The sequence below is a fragment of the Choloepus didactylus genome, chromosome 2 (genome assembly GCF_015220235.1).
Source record: "Choloepus didactylus isolate mChoDid1 chromosome 2, mChoDid1.pri, whole genome shotgun sequence".
NCBI classification, from domain to species: Eukaryota; Metazoa; Chordata; class Mammalia; order Pilosa; family Megalonychidae; genus Choloepus; species Choloepus didactylus.
In genome coordinates, this window is record NC_051308.1 from 189,846,477 (window position 1) to 189,870,480 (window position 24,004).

The 24,004-nt window shown below is 42.3% G+C and overlaps 1 protein-coding gene and 1 pseudogene across 1 annotated transcript in view; one reads left to right on the forward strand and one right to left on the reverse strand.

Moving 5' to 3' along the window:
* Positions 1 to 24,004, reverse strand: part of C8A (complement C8 alpha chain) — a 61,418-nt gene that overhangs the window by 26,997 nt on the left and 10,417 nt on the right. Inside the window, exons 2-7 of the mRNA XM_037827106.1 lie at positions 20,083 to 20,185; positions 15,644 to 15,788; positions 14,538 to 14,685; positions 10,047 to 10,236; positions 7,676 to 7,876; positions 5,787 to 6,027 (exon numbers count right to left, since the gene is read on the reverse strand). Coding sequence (XP_037683034.1) covers positions 5,787 to 6,027; positions 7,676 to 7,876; positions 10,047 to 10,236; positions 14,538 to 14,685; positions 15,644 to 15,788; positions 20,083 to 20,185 — 1,028 coding nt within the window. The remainder of the gene's footprint in view (positions 1 to 5,786; positions 6,028 to 7,675; positions 7,877 to 10,046; positions 10,237 to 14,537; positions 14,686 to 15,643; positions 15,789 to 20,082; positions 20,186 to 24,004) is intronic.
* Positions 21,869 to 22,646, forward strand: LOC119528180 (annotated as a pseudogene).

A 24,004-nucleotide genomic window follows, 5' to 3' on the forward strand; every position in this document is an offset into this window, starting at 1 on the left:
GGCATAGAAATCAAAACAAATGTATCAAGACCTATCTGCATTAGCCACAAAAAGGGGTCTGGAACAGACCACTACCACATTTGTCCCAAAGACAATTTATGGAATATCTACCTAATACTGATCCCTTCCTCACTTTGCATGTCTGCTTGGCTGGAGGTAACTGCAGCGAGAGCGTGGAACGACATGGTCATCAGTAGTAGTGAGAATGGAGAGGAAGGGACAGTTTGTGGATACTGAGGAGGTGACTGATGAGATGTCAGGGGAGAGGGAGGGAGGAGGTAATAATTATTTCCAAGTTGTAAGTCTTGATAAAGGCAGCTAATATGAAAAGGAAAGAAACTTTAACTCAGAATATCTTGTGGTTTGTTTTTTTTTTTCACTTTCTTGTGATGTGACTTTTTCAGCCACAGTTCCTTCATCAGTAAAAATGGGGAAACCTCTCTCACAAGATCATTACAACAATTAAGTGAGAAGTCCTTACTATGGAGTTTAGTACATTACAGATAGTTATATTTTCCACCTCCCTATGTTGGGTAAGCTGAGAGGTTGGTGTTCTCTGAAAGAGAAAGAATTCAGGACAAAGGGGATTGGGGTTAGAAGGACATGCTGTGATTTCTCGGAGGTACCATCTTCCTGGTGGAGATGCCTGTAGGCATTTGGAAATATGGACAGGGATTCTGGAACAAAGACAGGATTCTGGATGGAAATGTGGGGGTCAATCACATGAAGGTAAGAGTTGGAGGAAATGAGGAAGCAAGAATGAAGATATATCACGAAATGAGTGCTGAGAACACTTCCCAGGGCCAAGCCCACATTTAAGGGTCAGATAAAAGAGAAGAAAACTAAAAAATCATGGAGATTTAGTGGTCTGACAAGTAAGACAAATTCAATTCAATTCAACAAGTATTCATGGTGCACCTACTATGGACCCAGCTCTGGGCTAGGTATAAAAAATACTCCAGGGCATAGAACTTATATGTAAAAGTTCAAGGTCTAGTAGAAGAGACAAATATGCAGTTACAATTGGCATAATGCATACATTTAAAACAAACATATTCTGGATTCTTCTCTTTGCTTCAGAATCCCTACCCATATTTCCAAAAGCATGCAGGGCATCTCTACTAGGAAGCTGGCACCCCCAAGCAAACACGCCATATCCTTCTCACCCCAATATTTTGAGTGTGTGTGTGTGTGTGTGTTAGAAATGTAATTTAGAGGTAGTAATCTATCCATCATAACTTATATCCAGTCTATCTGCAAGTTCTCTAAATTGCATTTTCAAAATGTATCTCAAATCTATCATAGTCTTTCATCTCCATGTTGCATGCCTTACCTGGACATCAGCAAGAGCCTCCTAACTGTTCTCCCTGAATCTATTCTCACTCCCTCTAATCAGGGCTCTACTTAGCAGCAGAGTGACCTGCTGACACATAAATTGGACCACAGCACTGCCTTGCTGATGGCCCCACTTAGCTTCCTATTTCACTGTCCATATGGTCCGTTTATGCTCTGAGGACCCTCTGAGACTCTCTAGAGAGCATGGCACGACATGGTCACCAGCAGTAGTGAGAATGGAGAGGAAGGGACAGTTTGTGGATACTGAGGAGATGACTGATGAGATGTTGGGGGAGAGAGAGGGAAGACCCTCCAAGGATCCTGAGGCTTCCTGTCGGCCTCAACTTCTGCCCTTCTCCCTCTGCCCACAGGGCTTCAGCCACACTGGCCTCCTCTCAGTTCTCAAACATGCCATGCTCCTTCCTCTGACAGGCCTTTTTATAAATTGTTCATTCTGCTCAGTGCACCTGCCCCCTTGTCTTTAGAGTCTCCTTTTAATCCTTTGGACATTGTCTTGGTTTGAATTTCACCTCCTCAAAGAGACTTTACCAGATCATTCTAGCCAAGTGAGTGTCTCCTTTCTCTTCCCCTGCAAGTATTCTCTATTTCTACAATCTATTCACTTTCTACAAGGCTCTTATCACAATTTGTGATTATATACTTGCTGATTCACTCACTCAGCAAAAATTATTAAGCCCCTACTATGTGTCAGGCACTGTTCTAGGCCCTGTTGTCTCATGGAACTTCCATTCTAGACAGAAGAGATTGACAATAAATAAATAAATACATAAATAAGGTGAGTATGGAATAATAAGTGATTTGTTGTGAATTAAAATAGGGTGATATGACAAAAAAGCAATTGACTGACTCTGAAGAGTTGGCATTCAAGTTGAGCTCTGAATAAGAAGAATCCAGCTAAGCAAACATGGCAGGGAAGGGTAGCCCAGACAGAGGAGACAGTCAGGCTAAAATAAGCTTGGCATATTAGAACATTGGAGGAACAACAATGATGATGACAACAATGACAAAAAGACACAGTGGAGAAGGGGATGAGGAGGAAGGAAGGAGGGGAAAGGAGGGGAGGAGAAGGAGGGCCAACATACTCTTGCAATATCCAGGTGAGAGGATTATGGTGATTTGGACTAGGAAGGTGGCAGTTGAGATGGGGAAGATGGATGCCACAAATGCTTTGGAAACAAAGTTGAAAGAACTGATTGATGTGGGGCCAGAAGTCAAGGTGGAACCAAGGACAGCATCCCAATTTTTTCTGCTTATTTAGTTTCCTCCACTAGATCATGAGCTTCATGAAAACAGGGACCATATTGGTTTTCTTTGCCTGGCACTTACTAGAAACTCAACAAACATGGGTGAATGAATGAATGCATGAACAAGCAAAACTATGGGAGAAGGGATTGAGAGATGTCAAGGCAGTTTTCGCAGAGGAATGGATGCCTGTACAATATGTACCATGAAGGATAAGCTTAAGTTTGTCAGGTTGGCAAGACAAGGAAGAGCACTGGAGGCTAAGGGAGAAGCCTAAACAAAAGGAGGCAGGAAACTTACAACTCAAATAGAACAGTGTCACTGAATTCTGTGACTTGTCCCTGGTAACTTGGCAGCTCTGTAACCAGGTCAAACGCCAGAGAAGCCAGAATGGTTAATATTGATCTCTCTGTCACATCTTGATACAAAGACAAATAATGAGAGCTCCAAAGAAGAAATAAAGGAGAAAAACATCTAAATCCAGAAATTCAAGCCTAAAGCCATACTGATTCCTATAGAAGGTAGATAGCTGTGAGTCACAGCCCTTGAGGAAATTCTAGGATCCCAGTGAAGTCTAATATCACCTCCCCAACATCCAAGACTTCCCCTGATTTTTGATGCATCATTTCATGCTGTCTTTTGGAGAGAAGCACTTTATCTAAAGGACACATTAGAAGAAAATAGCCTTGTGTATTCTCTGGGAGGAACCCAGAGAGGATCTGAGGCACATCCAAGGACAAAAGGTTCCCCCAGAGCAAGCCAGCCCTTTGAGGACATGAATGTATACCACACAGGGTGTTTCTTAGAAACAAGCATTTAATAGAATATAAATATTATTAAAGTCATATGAAACAAAGATACAGAGAGAAATAAAACAGTGATAAAGAAGGAAAGACAGAGAAACAGGGAGAGAGAGAGGAGATGGAGAGAGTAAGAGACAAGGAGAGAATAAAGCAGAGAAAGGCACCTAGAAAAAGAGTGAAAAAGGGAATGAGAAAGAGATAGAGAGAGAACTAGGCAAACATGGAGAGAGGGTTGCATGAGTCTGTCAAAGGGAAAGAAGGTAGAGATGCTTTTGTTCTTTGTAGGTTAATATGTAAATGACATTCTGATTTATTAGCGGTCTCCAGCAGATGAGGTGATGATTAGCACATTTCCATATTTATAGAAAAGCAACACTAACTTTCCGGATTTATAGAAAATCAGCTCTTCACAAATAGCAAATTGTGCTATTATCGACATATGGTTTTCTATAAACAGAGCTGAGGTAATTATCTCTGGGACAATTTGTTGGTGGGCTCCTTTTGAATATTAATTACATTGGAAGCTCATTTCTGCCACACAGATTTTAAGGAGGAGGAGCCCCTTGATTCCCCATTCAATTAATTAGCAATCCCACACCAGAGACAGGAGCCCAGAGAGGCTACACCAGGATCACATAGTGGAAAGACCATAGGTCCAGGACTTTGACACCAGCTTCCTGCAAAGTAATTAACCTCCCCGACGAGCCTCAGCTTTTCTGTATCTAAAACTGGGATCACACCAACCTCAAAGTGTTGTCAAGAAAATTAAATGCGAATATATGAAACAGCACCTGGAACCTAGTATGTGTTCAACAAATGTTAGTTCTTTCATCTTTCCCACATTTTTGAGTAATTCTTAAATTATTTGAACATAGTTTTTCAGTCTTTTTTTTTCTAATATTAATCCAAAGTAAGCTATACATTTTGTATCATGACCCTGTTCATGTACATATGCATTTATTTAACTGGAAAATTTTTCTTGAAGCAATAATAATTTGTCTTCACTGGCCACAATCTATTATGATATTTTCTGTTCTTTTTGTTTTTGTTGTGTTTCAAAATTTTGTTTGTGAACCAACATTTAGTAGAGATGCTCAGTAGATATTTGTTGGATTATAGAAGAATAAACAAATGGATGAATTAATGAATTGCCCTAGCCAGGAATCTGAATTAATGTTCCCTTACAAACTCCCAGTCTTTTTGCACACTGATTATGTATTAAGTAAGCTCTGTGTTAAGTGCCGAAGAATAAAAGAGCACAAACAGACACTTGCTTTCAAGAATTCTGCAATCTAGATGAGAAGAAAAATAATTACTATTAGAAAAATGCTTTTAAAAGACTAAACAATGTAGAATTTATTTGAATGTGTTGAAGAAAGGGAGTGGCCAGTCTGGGCTGGGGCAGACAGGGAAACTTCTTGGAACTGGGAATTTGAACTTGTCTTTGAGATATGGATAGCTGTGTCACCTTCTATTCATTCATTGACTAGGTCAGTTGTTCTCCAATTGTAGTGGGCATCAGAATCACCTGGAGGGCTTGTTAAAGCATAGACTGCTGCATTCTGATTTAGTAGGTCTGGGACAAGGCCTGAGAATTTGCATTTCTAATAAATTCCCAGGTGACACTGATACTGCTAGTCTGGGGCCCACTGCTCTAGGTAGGTAGGGGCAGACCATGAAGTTATTGATGCCATGCTATGGAGTCTGGAGTTTATTCTTAGCCATTAAAGACATTAGGCAAGGGAGTGATACCATCAGATCTGTGAAATAGATCACTCCAGTGTCAATTGTTGAGGATGGGTTGGAAGGAGAGAGCCTGCCAATGGAGAGCATTCAGGAGTTGAAGCAATTACAGGGGATAGGTGAGAGCCAACCTGCCACAGTAGGCGTGGAGAGGAAGAAGGGTGGATGGATGAGCTTTGTTCAGGAGAGAGAGAGCTGAATCTAGGACTTAGATACCTACAGGGGTGAGGAAAAGGAGTAATATGGGATAATCTGGGTTTCTAGCTTCACTGACTAATTGGATGTTGGTTTCATTAGCCAAGAATCTACATTTAAAACAAGTTTTAACATTTTAAATGAAAAAGTCCTCAAAGATTTCTTATTATTAAAGAGTTAACGATGGTAAATAGAAAGATCATAATATGGGGGGCGGTGGGGGCAGACAAGTCTGAGTTCAGATCCTACTTGTAGTGCTTATTAGCAAGTGATTTCACCCATCTGGACCTCAATTCTGCAGAAATATTAACACTAATGCCACTTACAGGGTTATCATGAGTACTAAATGAGATCATGTATGGCTCATAGTCAGGGTTCAGAAAACTGCAAACCATGTCCTGGTGTATGTGTTGGCCACTGCGTGCATAAAGCTTCTGCTCTACTTACCAAGTGATTCCATTTGTTCTTTGTCAAGCACCAGGATATGTTCATAAATACCACCCATTGATCCAGACGTGATGTAATGGGTGCCGTAGTCATTGATGAACTTGGCGTACATGCCGTAATTGTACTGCTCTGGCAGCTCCACTAGTGACTGCATCATTCCTTCGTCTAGCACAATATTGTTCCTCCTCATCTTGAAATGAGCAGTCTGCACCTTTGTGAAAATTCTCAAGAAGCTGAATCTCTGCCAGCGACAACCGGCATTGGATGAAGGAAAAGAACAAAGGAGGTATACGTTTTAGCATGAGTTAATGCAGAATGTCAGCATTTAGGAATTGTGTGAAATATGCATATTTACATATAAATATAATGGAGTATTATTCTAATTTACAAGCATATGTGAGACACCAGTGTGTGCCAGGGGTCATGCCTTCATCACCATTCCTATTGCCACGGCCCAGGTCAGGTTCTCATCAACTCTCACCTGGGTTAAAAACTACAGTGGCCTCTTCCCTTGCTCTGTCTCCCGCCCATTCCCACCTCCACACTTCTCCAGCTCTAATCAAAACACTGCATTGGGCGACCTCCTACACAAGCATTATGTACCCATTAGAAATCATGCTTTGGAATGTTTCTGATACAATGGTGAAATGCCAATATTATTCATTTATTTAATTTATTGACAAAATATCGGTAGTATCTATTTGTCCCATGCATTATGCTAGGCACAGAGGGCCTACTCTTGAATGAGATGGGTCTCTACCCTCAAGGAGCTTACATTCTAGTGGTTAATCTTGTACTATAAGTAATAAAGAAAAATAAGATCCCACTATAATTAAAAATATATATATGACCAGGTGATGTTGGATTGATTTTAGAGGAAGATGGTTACTTTCAGGGAATATGAACCTTGATCCAAAGTAATAGTGAAAGTCTGAGGAGGCCACCTGCTTTTGAAACAGGCTACATTAATATCATATAGCCAGACCTCAGAACAATACTTCCTGTTCAGATGAATAGCTAATTAGTTGCAAAGCTCCAGAACCCAATTTCTGTTTGTTGAATAAGTTAATTTTTAATTTTTATAACTGTATTTTCATCTTCTGTAATAATTTTTGAACCCCAATTACATCCGCACAGTTCTGGTATCAATGTTATTGAAGCATTTTGGTAAATTTCTAATGAGTTCAATAAAAGTTTCTGTGGCCCCTGATGAACTCTCCATCCTTGTCACTGCCCACTTTCCCTTCCCATCCCGTGCCTCAGCCAGCGAAGAACTTTCAATCCCAAATTTGTGTACAGTGTTCTCTTATCTCCAGGCCTTTGCACATGCTGTTCCTTATGCCTGGAACTCCCTTCTGCCAATCTCCCTCTCCATTCATCCCATCAACTTGTACTAGTCTTTAGAGCTCAGTTTAGATAGGTGCCCCTTCCTCAAGGAAGTATTTCCTGACTTCTGGGGATAATCAGCTCCTAGTGGTGGATGTTTGATAAATAAATGAAAGATCTTTTGAGCATGTCAGTCCTCCTCCCTATTTGGAAAAGCAAGGCTTGCTTTAGAATTCTTCCAAGTCTAATTTAGAGGGCCTGGTTGTTTGTCTTTAACATATTACCATTCTAAGTATTTTCTTATATGCTCCAGGTAACCATGAAAAAGTATGGGGTAAAGTGATGAGAGTTCTAGTCTTATTGCTCAATTTCATTCCCTTTGTGATGATTCTGTGTGCAAATGCATAATAAGAAAAACAAACATGATTACTACTCATCAGACATTTCCAATTACACAAGCAAATTAAGGTTCAATTACTACTGTACTTTTTAATGCAATTAAGGTAATACATGTTCAGTATAGATTATGGAATATCATACGACACAGCATTATGTTTTAATACCTTCTCATTATACTTCTTTAACTTGTTCAAGAACGCAGAGTCTTCTGACGCAGACACACCTGCATCCACTGTTACAGGGACGCCTGTAACACCTATGCCAACGGTCAAGCCAAACGACGCAGAATGTTCATTTTTTATTTTAGAAAGAACATCATTTGCATCATCATACAACTCTGAGGAGATTCCAGTATCAGCCAGGGCCTGAAAAGAAACAAAGAGATGCTTGTGCACATCGAGTCCATTCAATATTTAAAACTTTGCTTTGTAAAATATCTAAAGTTTCAGATTGCCATAAACAATTCTGTTATGCTAACCCAGGCATCAGCTAGGTACTCACTAAAATCAACAAATTACAGCAGAGTTCTCAATACAAAGGTGGTTCTGCTAAAGTATTTATTTATACACATAAAAGCGTACTACGATGGTTCTGATAAAATACTATATTGTTCTGAGAATGGACTTGTTTCTGGCTGGTTTATCCTTCCTTATAGAGAAGGTTGCTTGCCTCTATAATGGTGAGGTACAGAAGGCGAGTTCTGGGGGGGGGGGGGACCTAGGATGAGAGGGCAAAGCAATCTGTTCCAATTATGATAGTTCTAGCAGTGGTATGATTTAATGCCATTCACAGATAATTTGGTTATTTCATTCCAAACACACTGTGGGATTGCATTTTTCTGCCAATGTGAACACAGGCACTGCCTTACGATTTGCCTGAGCCAATGAAACAAGCCTTAAGAGTCAACGAGTGGTTCACTCTGCAACTGTGAGAGAATGTGTTGAAATGGATCTTCCATCAGGTTGGATCCTTGAGTGTCTAATGATGAACAGAATTTCTTTTCCACCTTAGGATAAACATGTAGCATAAACAAGACATTAATGTTTTCAGCCACTGAGATTTGAGAATCCTTTGTCACCACATCATATCCTAGTTTATCTTGGCCGAAAGTTTTCTTGGGCTTACGAAAAAAGGCATTCTCTATGTCTCCCAGCTTAAGTTACCATAGGCCTGATATGGGATAGGGTGGCAGTGAGGGGATGTGGGGGAATAGGGCACAAATTTCTTAAAAACAGACACCACGAGCCTGGCCTTATCCTCTGTCAATATATTTCTCTTGAGGAACTTGTGGGGAAGAGGACTGTGACAAGATAATTGTTTAGAATCCAGGGATCCTACCATCTCTCTCCATAGATACAATATGTAAATATCAATTGACCCTTCTAAATGACATATAACCTGACCTTAGTTCAGATATATCTGGGTTTGAAGCTTGTCTCTTCCACTTACTTTGGCCCTCACCCTGACACTTTATCCGATAAGTCTCTGGTACACACACACACACACACAGTCACACTATAGCCTGGTTATAGGCTATAGGTGCAGTGAACTTAATCTTGAATGAGATGGGCCCCGGCCTTCACAAAGCTTACATTCTAGTGGAAATCTTGTATTATTATGTAATAAAGAAAACAGGATCCCACTATAATAAAAAAGAGATAGGATCAAGATGATGTCATATTGGTTTTAGAGGAAGAGGGTCATGTATGATCATTACCTCCAAAGTGATGGCGAATGTTAAATGAAACAATGATAAGATCTATTCCATAGTGTTGTTATAAGGTTTAAATGGGAGAATTTATGTGGAGGTATAAGATAGACAAATGGTCAGCAACTCAATAAAGTTTGCTGCATGAACTTTGCACCCAACGGATGAGGGTAAAGAAATAAATGGCCATGAGCAGGCTCTGGTACAGATTGTGAACCACATGGTATATTGTGTGGCCAGGAGACAGCAGAACTTTAGCGATGGAGAAAACCTTAGGGATCTTCAGCAATTTACATTTTTAAACAGCAGAGACCATCCTTCAAATAAAATCTTACACAGAAAACCAAGAAACGAAAGTGATCAGTGTGGAGCTGCTTTTGGTGAAGCAGGGGCGTAAGTCTCAGAACCGTGCCAAGCCATCCTCTGTCCTGCCCCCCACCCCCACTTTATAGATGACGAAACTGAGACCCAGAAGGGGCAGTGAGCTGCTCAAGGTCTTATTTAACTCTAAGAGAACCATGACTTGAAAATAGGTCTTCTGATTTGCAGCCCAGAGAACAGGGCCCCTGATCTATCTTACTGATTTTGGCATAGAAGCCAAGATTCAAAGGCTGGACAGTCACATTTGCATTACTCTTCCCACTGGCACTGCCCTGGCCTCTCAACACCCTCCAACACTGGGCATCTCTGGGGGTGGGAGGATATGAAAAGAGGCCTTCAGTGACCAGCACGCTCAATTGGAAATAAAAGTTTCCAAAGCAAGGCATCTCCATCAACAGGCCTCTCTTTCCTTGCAACCCACCCTACAGTGGCCTGTTCAGACTTACTTCAAAATGGTACTTGAGAATGTTGTAGGGTTTCCGGAAGTATTTCTCATCATCTCCATAGTAGAGACGCTCGCAGGCAGGGTCATATCGAAGCTCCCTCCAATCCCCGTTGTAAACCGTCTCACACTGGCCCCCAAAATAAGTGGCATCATACACACTCTGGACATATTCCTGGGTCAGGATATTATACCTAAATCGAAAAGGCAGTTTCTGGGAAACAGTGTTGGAACAGTCAAGGTAGCACCGAATGTTATTCTCTGGAAGATGTTGGGGCAGGTGGTTCCAGCAGTTGTCCCTCAAACTGTGCTCTGGAGAGCACTAGGGTTCCTTGAGGTACTGTAAGGAATACTCTGGATAACAATGGGAGGCTGAATAGGCTGTGACCCCCAGATACTCTTCAACAAAAGCATTCAGCCACATAGGAGGTGTCCCTAAATACATGTTGAATAAATTAGAGAGGAATACACACAGTGATCAAGAGCTAGGTGTGGACACCAGGCTGTCTGCACCCGTCTCCCAGCTCTGCCATGTTTAGCTGTGTGACCATGAGGAAATCATTTAACCTCTCTGTGCTTCAGTTTGGTCATTTGCAAAAAGCAGTTAATAATACTACTTCCTTCACAGGGTAATTTTAAGATTCAGTGACTTAAAACATGTAAAGGAAGCATAACAGTGCCTAGAACATAGTAAGTATTCAGTAAATGTTATTATTGTTTATGTTATGGTCGGTACTATTTCAGAAAAAGGGTTCTACTGATAAAAAATAAGTTTAAAAGTTGGCGTGTAACTCATAGTGCTAAGGTTGACAGTCTAACCCTCAGAAAGTTCACTGTCTTCCAGGCAGCATGGGATGTCAGAAGGTGCACAGTGAAGGCCAGAAGGTCCTGTTTAATTTCCAGTTCTGCTGCTTGGTTAGTTTAGACACATTCTCGAGTTCTCTTGGGCTCATTTTCCTTGTTTGAAGAATAGGGATAATAATACCTACCTTGCATGGCTTTTGTACAGTCTAAATAAGAGTATTAAATTAAAGCACAAGTGAGGTTGATAATACATGTTAGGTACTTGACAAACGATATTTTTCTTCCCCTAGCCCAATACTCTTCCAGAAATATTTTCCCATACTTTCCTCTTTGGGTATTTAAAATAGCTCTCTTCATATTACATGGTTTAGGCCACAAAAAAAGATGAAATAATGTTAAGCAGGTGAAATAGAACTTTAATTTTCTAAAAATGGAAAGTTAACTGAACAAAAACATTTAGAATTGAGTAAGAATTCTAAGACCTGATAATCGAAGCTTCCTGTGTTATAGACAATAAAATCATAGTTTGTCCTTGCCTATCAAACTCCTGTTCAGCCTTTGGGACATATCTCAGATGCTGCCTCCTCTATGTGACCCTCCTTGCTTACCCCAGGCAGACTTAGTTGTTCCCTCCTTATGCTCCCATGGCATTCAGTTCTGGCATAGAACTTAGCATGTTGTTTGTGCCCTTTGTGAAAAGAAGCAAAAGCAAAAGATGAACTAATAGAATGTGAATAAAACCTACCTCAAAGGAATAAATGGGTAATTACAGTGTACCTGGCAAATAGTAAGAATTCAATATATATTAACTTCCTTCTGCTCTTCCTTCCTCCATCTCTTTCTTCATATTAGTGGAAGTGAGGTAACAATAGCTATGATGAACTGAATGCACACTCTACCTGACGTTTAGCATACATTAGTTTTCAACCTTGTGACAATTTTGCAAATGCAGAAATTGATACTCAAAAAAATTAAATAACTTGCCTATAGTTATAGCTATACTTTTCCTAGATCTTTTTCACACTAAAATCTAGGCTCCTTTCCTTTCTAATTTCCCACCCACTGAACATGTTTCTGCCTGTAGCTTACAAATACAGGCTCTCTAACAGGCCAAATAAAAACCCAAAGGAGGACCATAGTACAAATATTGTGTGACATCATTTATAAGAGATGACTAGAGATAGCAAATCTGCAGACATAGAAAGCAGCTTAGAGGCTACCCGGGGATGGGAGGAGGGGGAAATGGGAAGTGTTTGAGAAAGAAAAGCCTCAAAGGAACAACAAACCTAAGATTATACTATAACCTATAAGCATAAGTAAAGCCTACATGTATATGGAAAGCTGGTTATAAAACTTTCAGTGGAAATGGAAAAACAGAGAGAAACCCCACGTTTTGAAAATCTATGCAGAAATACAGCACATGTACAAAAAAAAATGTGTATAAGGATGCTCACTGCAGAATTGTTTATAAGAGATCAACAATGGGAAACAAACCAATCATCCTTCAATAGGGAATGGTGAAATAAATGATCATAGAATCATACTATAGAAGAAGGGTCAGCAATTCTTTCTGTAAAGGGCCAGATAATAAATATTTTAGGCTTTGCTGACCATAGGTCTTTTTCACACTTTCCTAACTCTGCCATCGTAGAGAGAAAGCTGTGTTTCAATAAAACTTAATTTACAAAAATAGAAAGCAGGCCAGATTTGGCCTGTAAGTTATAGTTTGTCAACCCTTGTTATAGGACACTATACTGCTTATAAAGGAAGTACAAAATATAGGGGAAATCTTCAAAAGATATTAAGTGGGAAAAATAAGTCACATAATACTGTATATAGTATGGTCTCATGTATATAAAATAGATCTACATGTATAATGTACAATATACCTAGGTAAATTTTCTATACAGTGTATATTATTAGTACATTTTTTAGATGGTCTGGAACTCCACATGCCAAACTGTCAACAGAGATCGACTCTAGGAAGGGAAAGGAGAGAGGGGGGACAGAGTGAGGTGCAATTGGGGGGGTGGTAAAGGAAGACTTTCAGTTTTTACCTTAAGCATGTATTACTTCTGTAATGACAAATTAAAAACCTGGAAATGCTTAAGTCAAAAAAAAAAAAAGGTATCAGAAAAGGCCTCTGAGATCTTGAGATGAGGACAGGGACAATCAAAATGTCAACTGATGGGAGTGGAAGTGGGGGCTCTTCCACTGATTTTAGCATTCAATGTGGGAAAAGGCCCAGGATTCAGGAAGTGTATTTGAAATGCTCCTGATTGAATCATACAAAAGCAGGGTCCTATTATCTGGGATCATTTTGCCAATACGGAGAGGAATATATTTCATTCAACACCTCAATATTTCACACATCTACTCTGTTCATTCTATAGTAACTTTCAAAATCAAGAAGAATCCCCTTTGGTGAAAGCAGAATTTGATTTTTTCAAAAATACGGTTATATCTACATGAATTACAGGATTCAATCCTACTTGGTAGGTGGGCTGTGATCTCAGAGGCATTAAACCTTAACAAATGAGAATTGCATTTTACAGAACCCTCACCTGACCCTGAGTGGGTTGCAACATGGCTAGATTGCTTCATGACGATTACTAAATCTACCCCCTCCCCTTCCTTATTGTCATATTGATTTGTTTCAGTAAGAAGTTTTTATTTCAGGAAAGGCTCTGACAGGGGCTGAGGGGACTAAAAAGATGAGTAAGAGGTAATCTTTGCCTTCCAAGAGTTTATATTCAAGTTAAGGGATAAGATGCAAAATCAGAGTGGCAGGGATCTAATACCAGAATGTCACTGTGAGCTAGATGGGTCCTGAGCTGGGTTCCAGAGAAGCAGAGCTGAAAAGACAGAGTTGTCCCTCTCAAGGAACTATAGGCCTGGGCAGATGGGCACTTCAACAGATGTCTCCAAACCCGTTGGGTAAGTGCTCTGGGAGCAATGGGAGGGGTCCAAACCTGCCTAAGCAAGGTCAAAGGGAGGAGTATGTGCATCAGGAAGGCTTCTTGGAGAAGATGATGCCTCAGTAAGGAGTTGGCCAGCTTAGAGACTTGGGAAAGGCATTCCAGAAAGAAGGAACTAAATGCATTAAGGCTCAGAAGCAAAAGATTGTGATGTATTCAAGGAACTGGACTTGCATGAGATGCCTAATGAATAGGATTTAGAATCAAAGTTGATTTCTCTCAACAGATAAAGACATTGTGGCCTGGGAGGTTTAAACAAATGGTCACAAAGTAGGGGTTCAAACCCATCTCTGGCTCCAAAGCCCATTTTCTTTGCCTTCTATCACACTGTCAGTCATGGTTACATAAGCAACTGCTGTACAAGGCAGAAGGTGAGCAGGGCTATTGGAAAGGGCATTGGGGTCAGAGAAGGATCATGGAAGATGTGGCTTCTTAGATGGGCCTTGGATATGGAACTGGGGTGAGAGGAGAGGAGAGTGGGGAGGGGTCAAAAGAGAGGAGGACCCTCCAGGTGGATACCTAGAGGAGAAAGTGTGAGCAATGGTACCTGGGCAGACACTGGGCAAAGCATGCTGGGGGGCCGTGAGTGCCGCCTCAGAGGATGCATTCCAGAAGGGCTTTCTGGAAAGGGCCCCTTCTGTCCCCAAAACTAATACTCATGATTGAAGGTAAATCTTTCCCTGCACTTGAAAAGCCAGAAGGCAGGGACTCACCCCAAGGCCACCCTCTCTGATCCCGGAATTGGGAGGTACTGGCTGCAGTCATTTTCAATGCCCCTAACATCTTCACAGTCATCCTCGTCAGAGCCATCAAGGCAGTCTCTGTCTCCGTTACACACCAGGTGGCGTTGCAGGCAGCGACCTGAAAGAGAGAGAGGTTGTGGAAGTTTCTAGATCTTCCTTGGACTCTTCCCTCTCTCGCATGACCCCACATCTGCAGTCACCTCTGAAATAGCCCTTAAATCTCTTCTGTCTTCTCTCCCTCACTGCCTCTGCACTTTCTCCCACCTCATTATCTCCCACATGTAGCCTTCCAGTGAGTGCTTTGCCCCCAGCCCCTACCTCCGTAACCCACCTCCATGTTACAGCCCCAGTGGTCTTTCTAAAATCCCAATACTGGCCATGTCACCCTCCTGCTCTGTATTCTCCAGTGGCTCCCTATTACTCTTCCTCCAATTGCCACAAGCCTCAATGACCCATCACCTGCCTCTCTTCCCAAACCCCTGACATTGCAATTTTCTGGGCTGGCTGTTACTCCCTGAATCTCCATGATTTTGCACATTCTTTCTCCCTGTCTCCCAGCAAACTCTTCCAATTTTCAAGTCTCAGCCCAAGTAGACTTTTGATGCCTATCCTCACTTCCAAAGCAGATTTGGGCATCCCCTGCTGGAGAATCTCATTGGATTGTGTACATATGCCCATTACAGTGGTTACTGCAAGATACTGTAATCGATTTTTATAAGTCTCTCCCAAACAGAGTAGGAGAGCTTCAAGGTTAGGCACATTATTTTTACATCTCTATATTACCAGTTAGCAGCACACTACCTGGCATATAATGTGCCCAATAAATATCTGTTTACATTTGTTAAATTACTGGATGAATGAGTAAATTGTATCTTTTCTAAATAAATCGAACTTGCATCAAAATTACTTGGGTAACTGGCTTAAACTGCAGATCCCTGGGCCAAACCCCAAACTTAACAAATGACAAGCTCTAGTAGAAGAGCTCAGGCATCTGCATTTTAACAAACTCCCCTGGTAAATTGTTTGTACTTTAAGTTTGACAGGCACAGCTGTTACCCTGCTGGAATGCTACTCACCTGTCTCCTTACACTGGAAATCCTGTCCACACTGTGCTTGCTTTAGACAAGCTGTGGGACTTTGACAGCTGGCTTGATCCCAGATATCACCACTGCAGATGGTTCCCCCAAACTTGTTTGGTTGCAGGAGGCTCCTGTATCGGTACTAAATCAGATTTTTAACCAGACACATTCCTTGTCAATCAATCACCCAAGATTTGTGCAGCCAAGTCTCAGCTCAACATAAGGAATAACTGTTAATGATTGAGAACTGCCTAAAAAGCTGACTTTTGAGGGGAAGAGTATTCAGAAATGGTGCTCAAACAGAGGTGGTATAATCACCAGCTGGAATATTGCACAGGGCCTCCAAGTGTCACATGAAAGGCTTGGATGAAGTATTCCTAGACTCTCCTTACTTGCTAGGAAGGACTTCAGTTCTCCCTTCTTAAACTGGTTGAGCCCCATTTATCTTTCAAAGCAATGATTTGGGCAGCAAGAGAAGTGAGTTCCTGACCTAGATCTGTGTCTTAATTGCTGGGTAATGTCAGGCAAATCACGTTCCCACTCTGTGCCTCAGTTTCCAAATCTGTAAAATAAGGTGGTTGAACTGGAAGACGTCACTAAATACAATTACTAATGATTCTTTCACCCTTGTGCTACAGTTGAAAGAGCATGGGCATGAAAGTAAGACAGAACTGTGTTCCAATTCCAGATCTGCTTATTTACTGTAAGCAAGTCACTTACCTTTTCTGAGCTTTCATTTTCTGATATGAAGTGGGTGTAATGACATCTTACTTTGAAAGGGTTTTGTGAGAACTAAGTGAGAGAATGTATGAGAAAGCACCTTGCCCTGTGCCTGGCATATCGTTGGTGCCCATTAAACAGAAGTGGTTTCCACATCATTATTGTGATCAGCAAACTCTTTTCCACATGATTTGAGTGAGTGAGTTGCTCGCCTCTGCCTTCTTCACTGTCCCTTCATTCTCAAAGGGATGAGGAGAGTTGAAGATACAACTTCTCCATTTGACTTCCTGCCTTTCAGCTAATGATGATGATAAGAACTTTGCAAACTCTGTGGGAAGAGATGATAATTTATGACCAATATGAGAATATCAGAACATTTTCATTTCCTACCCATACCCCTGTCCCACAGTGCAGTGAAGGAGTGATGAGTGTACCAACATAGGGCCCATTCTTTTTCTCACTCATGAAAAAGTTTATCAGATTTTTAAAACCTACAGTTACTCACATGATGACAACGGTAATGGTAGCTACCATTTATTGAGTGCTTACTATTGGCCAGACACTTTGCATTCTTCTTCTCGTTTAATCCTCACAAGTCTGAGATTAAGTGCTATAATAATTCTCATTTTAAATTGGGTTATAATTCTGGTTCTGCCCTTTACAGTATATATGTCACCGGATAAATTACTTAACCTCTCTGACCCTCATTTTTCTCACCTGTAAAATGGGAATATATTTGAGAGGCTCTGAGAATTAATGATAGTACATGTAAAGAAACAGCCACTTTGCCTGGTTCCTGGTATACACTAAATAATAATAGTTATCATCATCATCATCATTATCTTCATTCTTGTAGAACACAAGCTTTTGGAATAAGACTGACTAAGTTTTAAATCTAGGCTCTACCACTATCTCAATGGGTGACCTAAACAAATTTATTACTTAGGGTCGGCTGTGAAAGTCAGACAAGAAAATTCATTTAAAGCATAAGCACAGTGCCTAGGCCATAGAAAGTATTTTTTAAATGGTGACTATCAATGCCATTGTCATTATTCCCGTGGTTCCTATTCTTGAAACAATCATGCAAGACTTGAGATTCATTCTCACTGTCTCCCTATTTTCTAGGTATCTATCAGATAATGAAGATACGGTTCAGAAAGGTTGGTGCAGGCACACCCTTAGAGACTTCTCCAGGTTGTGGTTGGTATCAAGACAATTTTATTTTCTAACTAGTAGATAATGTTTCTTTCCAGAAATGCACATCTTTGGATGATTTTGAGAGGAAGCGCTATTAATAAAAAGAAATGGGGTTGGTCTTTAACCTAAATCATTAACAAAGTTTAATTATTTTAAGTATTACTTTAAAGACACATGTCTCTTTGAGTCAAAAAGGAAGCAATTCAATTCTGGTTTTAACCATAAGTCATTCACCTGTGCTGTCTGCTAAATCACAACTCATGAGACAAACATAGTTTAGGATGTCAGAACAAAATAAGAATTTGAGGGCTATATGCTTTTAAACAGAGACAGCGTAGGATGCTTTGGCATTTCTCAGAGATGGGAGAGGCAGAATAACAAATTCCAGGCTTTGAAATTGAATAAACCAGGTTTAGATCATGATTCCACCACTAACTGGCCCTATTTTGTACTGAAGAAAGCTGAGATTCATAACTCATCAAATATGCACAGGGTACCTCTAAATATGGGGTGAGTCTGGAGGAAGGATGACCATCAGCAGACTCTGCAAGAGCCCAGGGTTTGATCCAAGACAACAGGAGTGGTATTGGAGAGAAGGACATAGATAGTAATTATAAAAACAGCTGATGTTTACTGAGCACTTACAATATATGTGTCAGATGCCACAAAATGTACTTTGCATTCTGTTGGGTATTGAATCATGTACCCCACAAAAGGCATGTTCAGGTACCAACCCCTCGTCCTGCAGATGTGAACCTGTTTGTAAACAGGAACTTTGAAGATGTTGTAGTTAAGATGAGCCCAAACTGAAGGAGGGTGGGCCTTAATCCAATATGGCTGAAGTCCTTATAAGCAAAAAAAAATGGACACAGGAAGAGAAGCCACAGGGAGCAACCAGAAGCTGGAAGTCAATGGAACCCAGGTGTGATGGTTAGGTTCATGTGTCAACCTGGCCAGGTGACCCAGCTGTCTGGTCAAGCAAACACTGGCCTAACAATTGCTGTGAGGAGGTTTGAGGCTGGTTTATTAAATCATCAGTCAATTGACTGCAGCTGTGACTGATGACTCACCAAAGGGCGTGCCTTTCACAATGAGGGAATGCAATTGGCTGGATTTAATCCAATTAATCAGTTGAAGACTTATAAGCAAGACAGATAGAGGACATTTGCTTCTTCTTCGGCTGCCCAGTAAAGCATTTCCTAAGGAGTTCATCAGACTTCTTCCTTGGAGTTGACAGTTTGTTGATGGCTCTACAGAATTTGGACTCGTGCATACCCACAGTTGCGTGAGTCGCTTTTATAATTTGATAATCAGAGACACCTCTCATTGATTCTGTTTCCCTAGAGAACCCTAACTAATACACCAGGAGACAAAGGAGAAGATGCCACTATGTGCATTGCCACGTAACAGAATAGCCAAGGAACCCCAAGGATCGCCAGCAGCCAACCCCAGAATTCTACAGTCTCCCAGAAGAAAGCATCACCTGGCTGATGCCTCAATGCTGGACTTCTCCTAGACTCAAAACCATGAGCCAATACATCCCATTGTTTAGGCCACCCTATTGTATGGTATTTGTTTAAAGCTGGGAAACCAAAACACATACATTACGCATCTAACACTCATAATAACTCTATGAGGTGGGTACTATTCCTACCTCCATTTTATAGATGAGGAAACTGAGGCACAGAGAGGATAAAAACATGCCTAAGGTAATATATAAAATAAGGGACAAATCCAGGATTTAAACTGCAGAATCAGAACTTAAACACCTGGCCTTAATGATGAAGTGCCAATAGATACAGTCCAGGCCACAGCATGCCAAGGTGTGGGAAATGGGAACTGGGGAGCATCCCACCCTAGGTGCATTCAATACGGGCATGTGTTATCTGTAGAAAAGTTTAAAACAATGCTAAAACAGAATAAAAGTAAGTCTTCTCTTTTATTATCAGTGTGAGCAAGGGATTCTGAACCAAGTCATGATAAAATACTCCTCTCTACCAGATAGGAGTGCTTGCAATGTCCCCTGTCCATTATTATGCAGCTAGGTTGAGGGGCCATTTTGGACCATTCAAGGCCACTTAGATAAGCAAAATAGACACAGTTCTGTCCATTGGGTGTGACTGCCCTTTCAATCCCTGAAAGGAGAATCCTTGGGAACACCCTTCTCTGGTTTATCTCAGCTCCCTGCAGGTCATGGGCAGCTTGGCCTTTTGTACTAAGCCATTAGTCTCCTCTGGATGGCCCTCAGTAGAAGGCAGTGGGATAAATGTGCTCAGATCCAGCACTTTCCAGCATATGAGCCATAACATACATATTTCTTGCAGCCTTACCCAGTAAGGCCTTGCAAACAATATCAGAAGATGCAGAAATAAATTCCACCATCTATGTGACCGTGACTTCCAAACACCTAATTTTTCCCCAGACCTCTGGACTTATAAACCCTACTGGTTATCTCTGTTTGAATGCCTAATACCCAAATAAAACATAAAATGTCCAGAAATGGACCATAAATGTCTTACCTTCATGTTCTGGCATGGAAAACAACCTGTCCACTCCGACCAGTTGCTCAGCTGGCAGGGAACTGCGGTGGGGGTGAAACTTTGATCAGCCCGGCTTACTCTCCTAAAGAGAGGAAAACCATTGCATCAATTTTGAGATAGCAAGTGTAAGAAAAAAGAAATCTGTGCGTATTTTCCTTCCAGTAAAAGCAGTTTGTAAGAAATGATGAATGAACAGTTATTGCTCCTACTATATGTAGGTATGGTGTTAAGGGGGTTATATAAATCATTTCTTTTAATTCTATAACAATTCCATGGGAACCAAATTATTCTAACTTTAGAGAGAGAAGTACTGAGGAGGATGAATATATTTTGAATAGCCAGAGTAGCAGAAAGCTCAATGTATAAGAACATGGGGAGGTCAGAAGACTGAGTTTGAATCTTAACCACTTACTGGCTTTGAAAACTTGAGCAATGTAGTTATCATCTCTGTACTACATCTTCTCCATCTGTAAAAGTGTGTTAATAATAACATTACCTATTAGGGTTATTGACAATATACTGAAGTGCTTGAAAAGCTGCCTAACACTTATGAAGTATTTATTAAAGATTGGCTTTTATTACTAAATGTTAAGACATTACATTATCTCATTTAACCTGTACAATGATTTGAGGAGGCAAGTATTATTGGCCCTATTTTGTACTGAAGAAAGCTGAGATTCATAAAAACTGAGTAACCACTGAAGTAGTAAGCCAGGTGTGCCAGAGGCAAGATTTGAACTAGTTGGTTTGAAGGTAATGCTCATTTCCTGCCTCTCATTCAGCTGCTGCCTCCTCCTTTTACAAATCAGAAAATAGAAATGTGAGGGTGAGAACTTTGCCTGAGGTAACAGATACAAGGAAAAAACTTGTATGTCTCCAAGGTCATGCTCTATTACCCCATGCTGCCTCCTCAGAGGTTAAAAAATGTGCCCAAGGTAATTCAAGGATAGGTGGACAAACTACAACTTCTCTGGCCCCGGCCTTAGCCTCTTTTCACACCTCTTCAAAGCCTGGTGGGACCAGTAGGCAAAGAGGAAGTTGGGTAATAACTACCAGAATTGCCACCACCTCTGAGAGCCAGGCAGCCTCCCCTATAAGGAATGACACAATTATCTTCCTTGAGTAGGAAAAAAATAAGTGGGGGGTGGGTAGACTTCAAATCTCTTGCTAATTGTGCAGTATTGATTAGTGATGACCCCTAGGCTGAAACCGCAAGCAGAACGAGGGTAGAGTCAGGAAAATGATGTTCATCTTTAACACTGATTCTCAGGACCCTTTTACACTTTCTTATAAATTATTGCAGACCCCAAAGAGCTTTTGTTTAAGTGGGTTATATTTATCAATATTCATAGTATTCAAAATCAAAAAGTATTTATCGGTTCATCATAAGTTAAAATCCATTGGTCCACCTACACTTTGAAAGGTTCTTGTCCTATTCATGATTTTTGTAACATAAGGCCATGGTGATTTGGAAAATAACGCTTCATGAAGTTATGCATATCTTTCAAATATTGACACATTTCACAAAAGAATATAAAAAAAATTCGTTAATATCACCAGCAATCTTATCAAGCACTTGGTGGTAGATATGTTTCCCAGACTTTAAATTTTCTTTTGAAAGCTCAAATTTTATCATTGGTAACAAAAGCTGTTATTTGTTTTCCTTGAAGTAATAGGCTCACTTTGTTCATTTTTAAGACAATGTCTGCTAAATTTTTAAGCCTGAATAACGCAGTTTCTCTAGCAGTTATTGTGTCATGTAACAATGGTTTTTCCAGAGGTGGTGCATGTCACAGAGAGCAGGGGCTCAGCCAAGACGAGTGCTGCGCGGGCCACCACGGCCACAGATGAGCTGGCCTCCAAGCTGATCTGACGGCTGTAGATGGAGGGTGAGGGTGGTGGCGAGGCCCTGGAGCAGCCCAGGCTGACCCACGTGGCAGGCACACCCGATGAGGCGACAGAGGTGCTGGGCAGCGTGGACAGCGAACTGAGTGCCAAGCTGCTGAGGCACGTGGACCTCAACCAGGCCATCGGCGAGCCCCAGTCACCCCATGGCAGCATCTTCAACACCTCCACCGAGTTCAAAGAGTTCTCCAGGAGCAGATCAAGGACATGGAGATGTGCAAGCAGTATGATACTGGGCAGGATGGCTGCATCGACCTGATGGAGCTGAAGCTTTATGATGGAGATACTTGGGGCTCCCCAAACCAACCTGCACCTGAAAAGCATGATCAAGGAGGTAGAGAAGGACTTTGACAGCAAGCTCAGTTTCTGGGAGTTCCTCCTGATTTTCCACAGGGCAGCAGCTGGGGAGCTGCACAAGGACAGCGGGCTCCATGTGCTGGCCAGCCTCTCCAAGATCGATTTCTCCACTGAGGGCCTCAAAGAGGCCAAAGCTTCTTTGAGGCCAAGGTCCAGGCCATCAGTGAGTCCAGCTGCTTCGAGGAGGAGATCAAGGCGGAGCAGGAGAAGAGGAAGTATCAGGCGAAGGAGAGAAGCAGTGGAAAGCATCCTTCAAGTTGCTCCAGTTCACCTTCAAGTAGCAGGGGGCCGCAGCCTGACCAGCTGGCCCTGCTCCCAGTGCCCAGACCAGAGAGCCAGGCAGATGCGGGCGGCCAGATCCTGGGAGCCACGCCCGAATCCTTGGCTCTTTCTGAAGGGCTCTTTCTGAAAACCTAATGTCTGTAAAGGGAGCCGGCGAGGGGCCCGGCTTCTCCCCTCTCCCTCCTGCTGTTCCTGAGGCCTCCACACCAGCGCTTGGCTCCTGCCTGGCCTCACCTTCCCCGGCACCCCCTGTGATGCACCGCGCCCCTGGCTGCCCGCTGCCTGCTCCAGCTCCGGGCTCTAGGCTCTAGGTCACTCGTTTCCTCTACACCTCCCCTCCCTTCCTCCTTCCCTTCCAGGCACTGGGCCTGGGAAGGCTACCTGCCCTTAATGAGCAGGCTCCACTGCCCCTGGGGCCTTCCAAGAGTCCCTTTCTAGAGTAAGAAGGAAAAGGACTGGCGCGCATCAAAGATGGAAAGAATTGTGGCTGGCTGGGCACAGTGGGACCCAGGGGCTTGTCAGAGGCCGCCTCCAGCCCTGCCTCCCCTCTCTGCCTGAGCGTGTATGTGGGGAGTGAGGTGGGGGGTGGGGTTGGAGATTCTACTTTGGTGAAGGGACCCAGGCCCCTGGCACCCCATCCTGGGGCCCAGCCAGGCAGCATGAGGGGGCAGCTGTGCCGAATTACCTCGCAGGCCCACACTTTGCCAGCCGTGTCATGGATTCAAGGGCAGAGGAGGCTCCAGGTGGGGAAGGCAGAGACTCTACTCCTCAGTGCCCCCCAGAACAGCCTGGGAGCCCCAAAGGGCTCCAGGGAGAGGGAGACAGGGAGGAGGAATTGGCTCCTTCGAAGGGAAGGAAACCAGCCTACTCCCTCCACTCTCCAGGAAATGTCCAAGAAGTGCCGTCAGTGTCTGCATGCCTCAGGCAGGGGTGTGGGGGCACCCGGGAGCCTTGCCTGGCCCGCTTACCTGCCCTACCCCAGGTGGTGTTCGCTACCTTGTCACTGGCAACAGGACGAGGATGTGTGGGGACCGCCACCCTCCCTGTGCCACCATCAGGGCAGCGGTGAGCTCTGGCCGCTGCTCTGTTCCACTCCCGCTCCTGACATGTTTGCTCATGCACGTGTGTGTGTATCCGTGTGTCCGTTGGCTGTGTCATGAAACTGTGCAGCCACCCAGTCCAAATGAGCGGCCATCAAAGCCACCTAGTTATGCAACTTTCAGTATGTGCTGTGACAGCATCACTTGCTTTTTAAACCCAGTAACTCTTTATTTTACTAAAATGCACCCCCCTCCCCTCCACACACACCCCAAGTCTGCAAAACCCTTGTTGGACTTGCAGAGGTTTTTATTTTTTT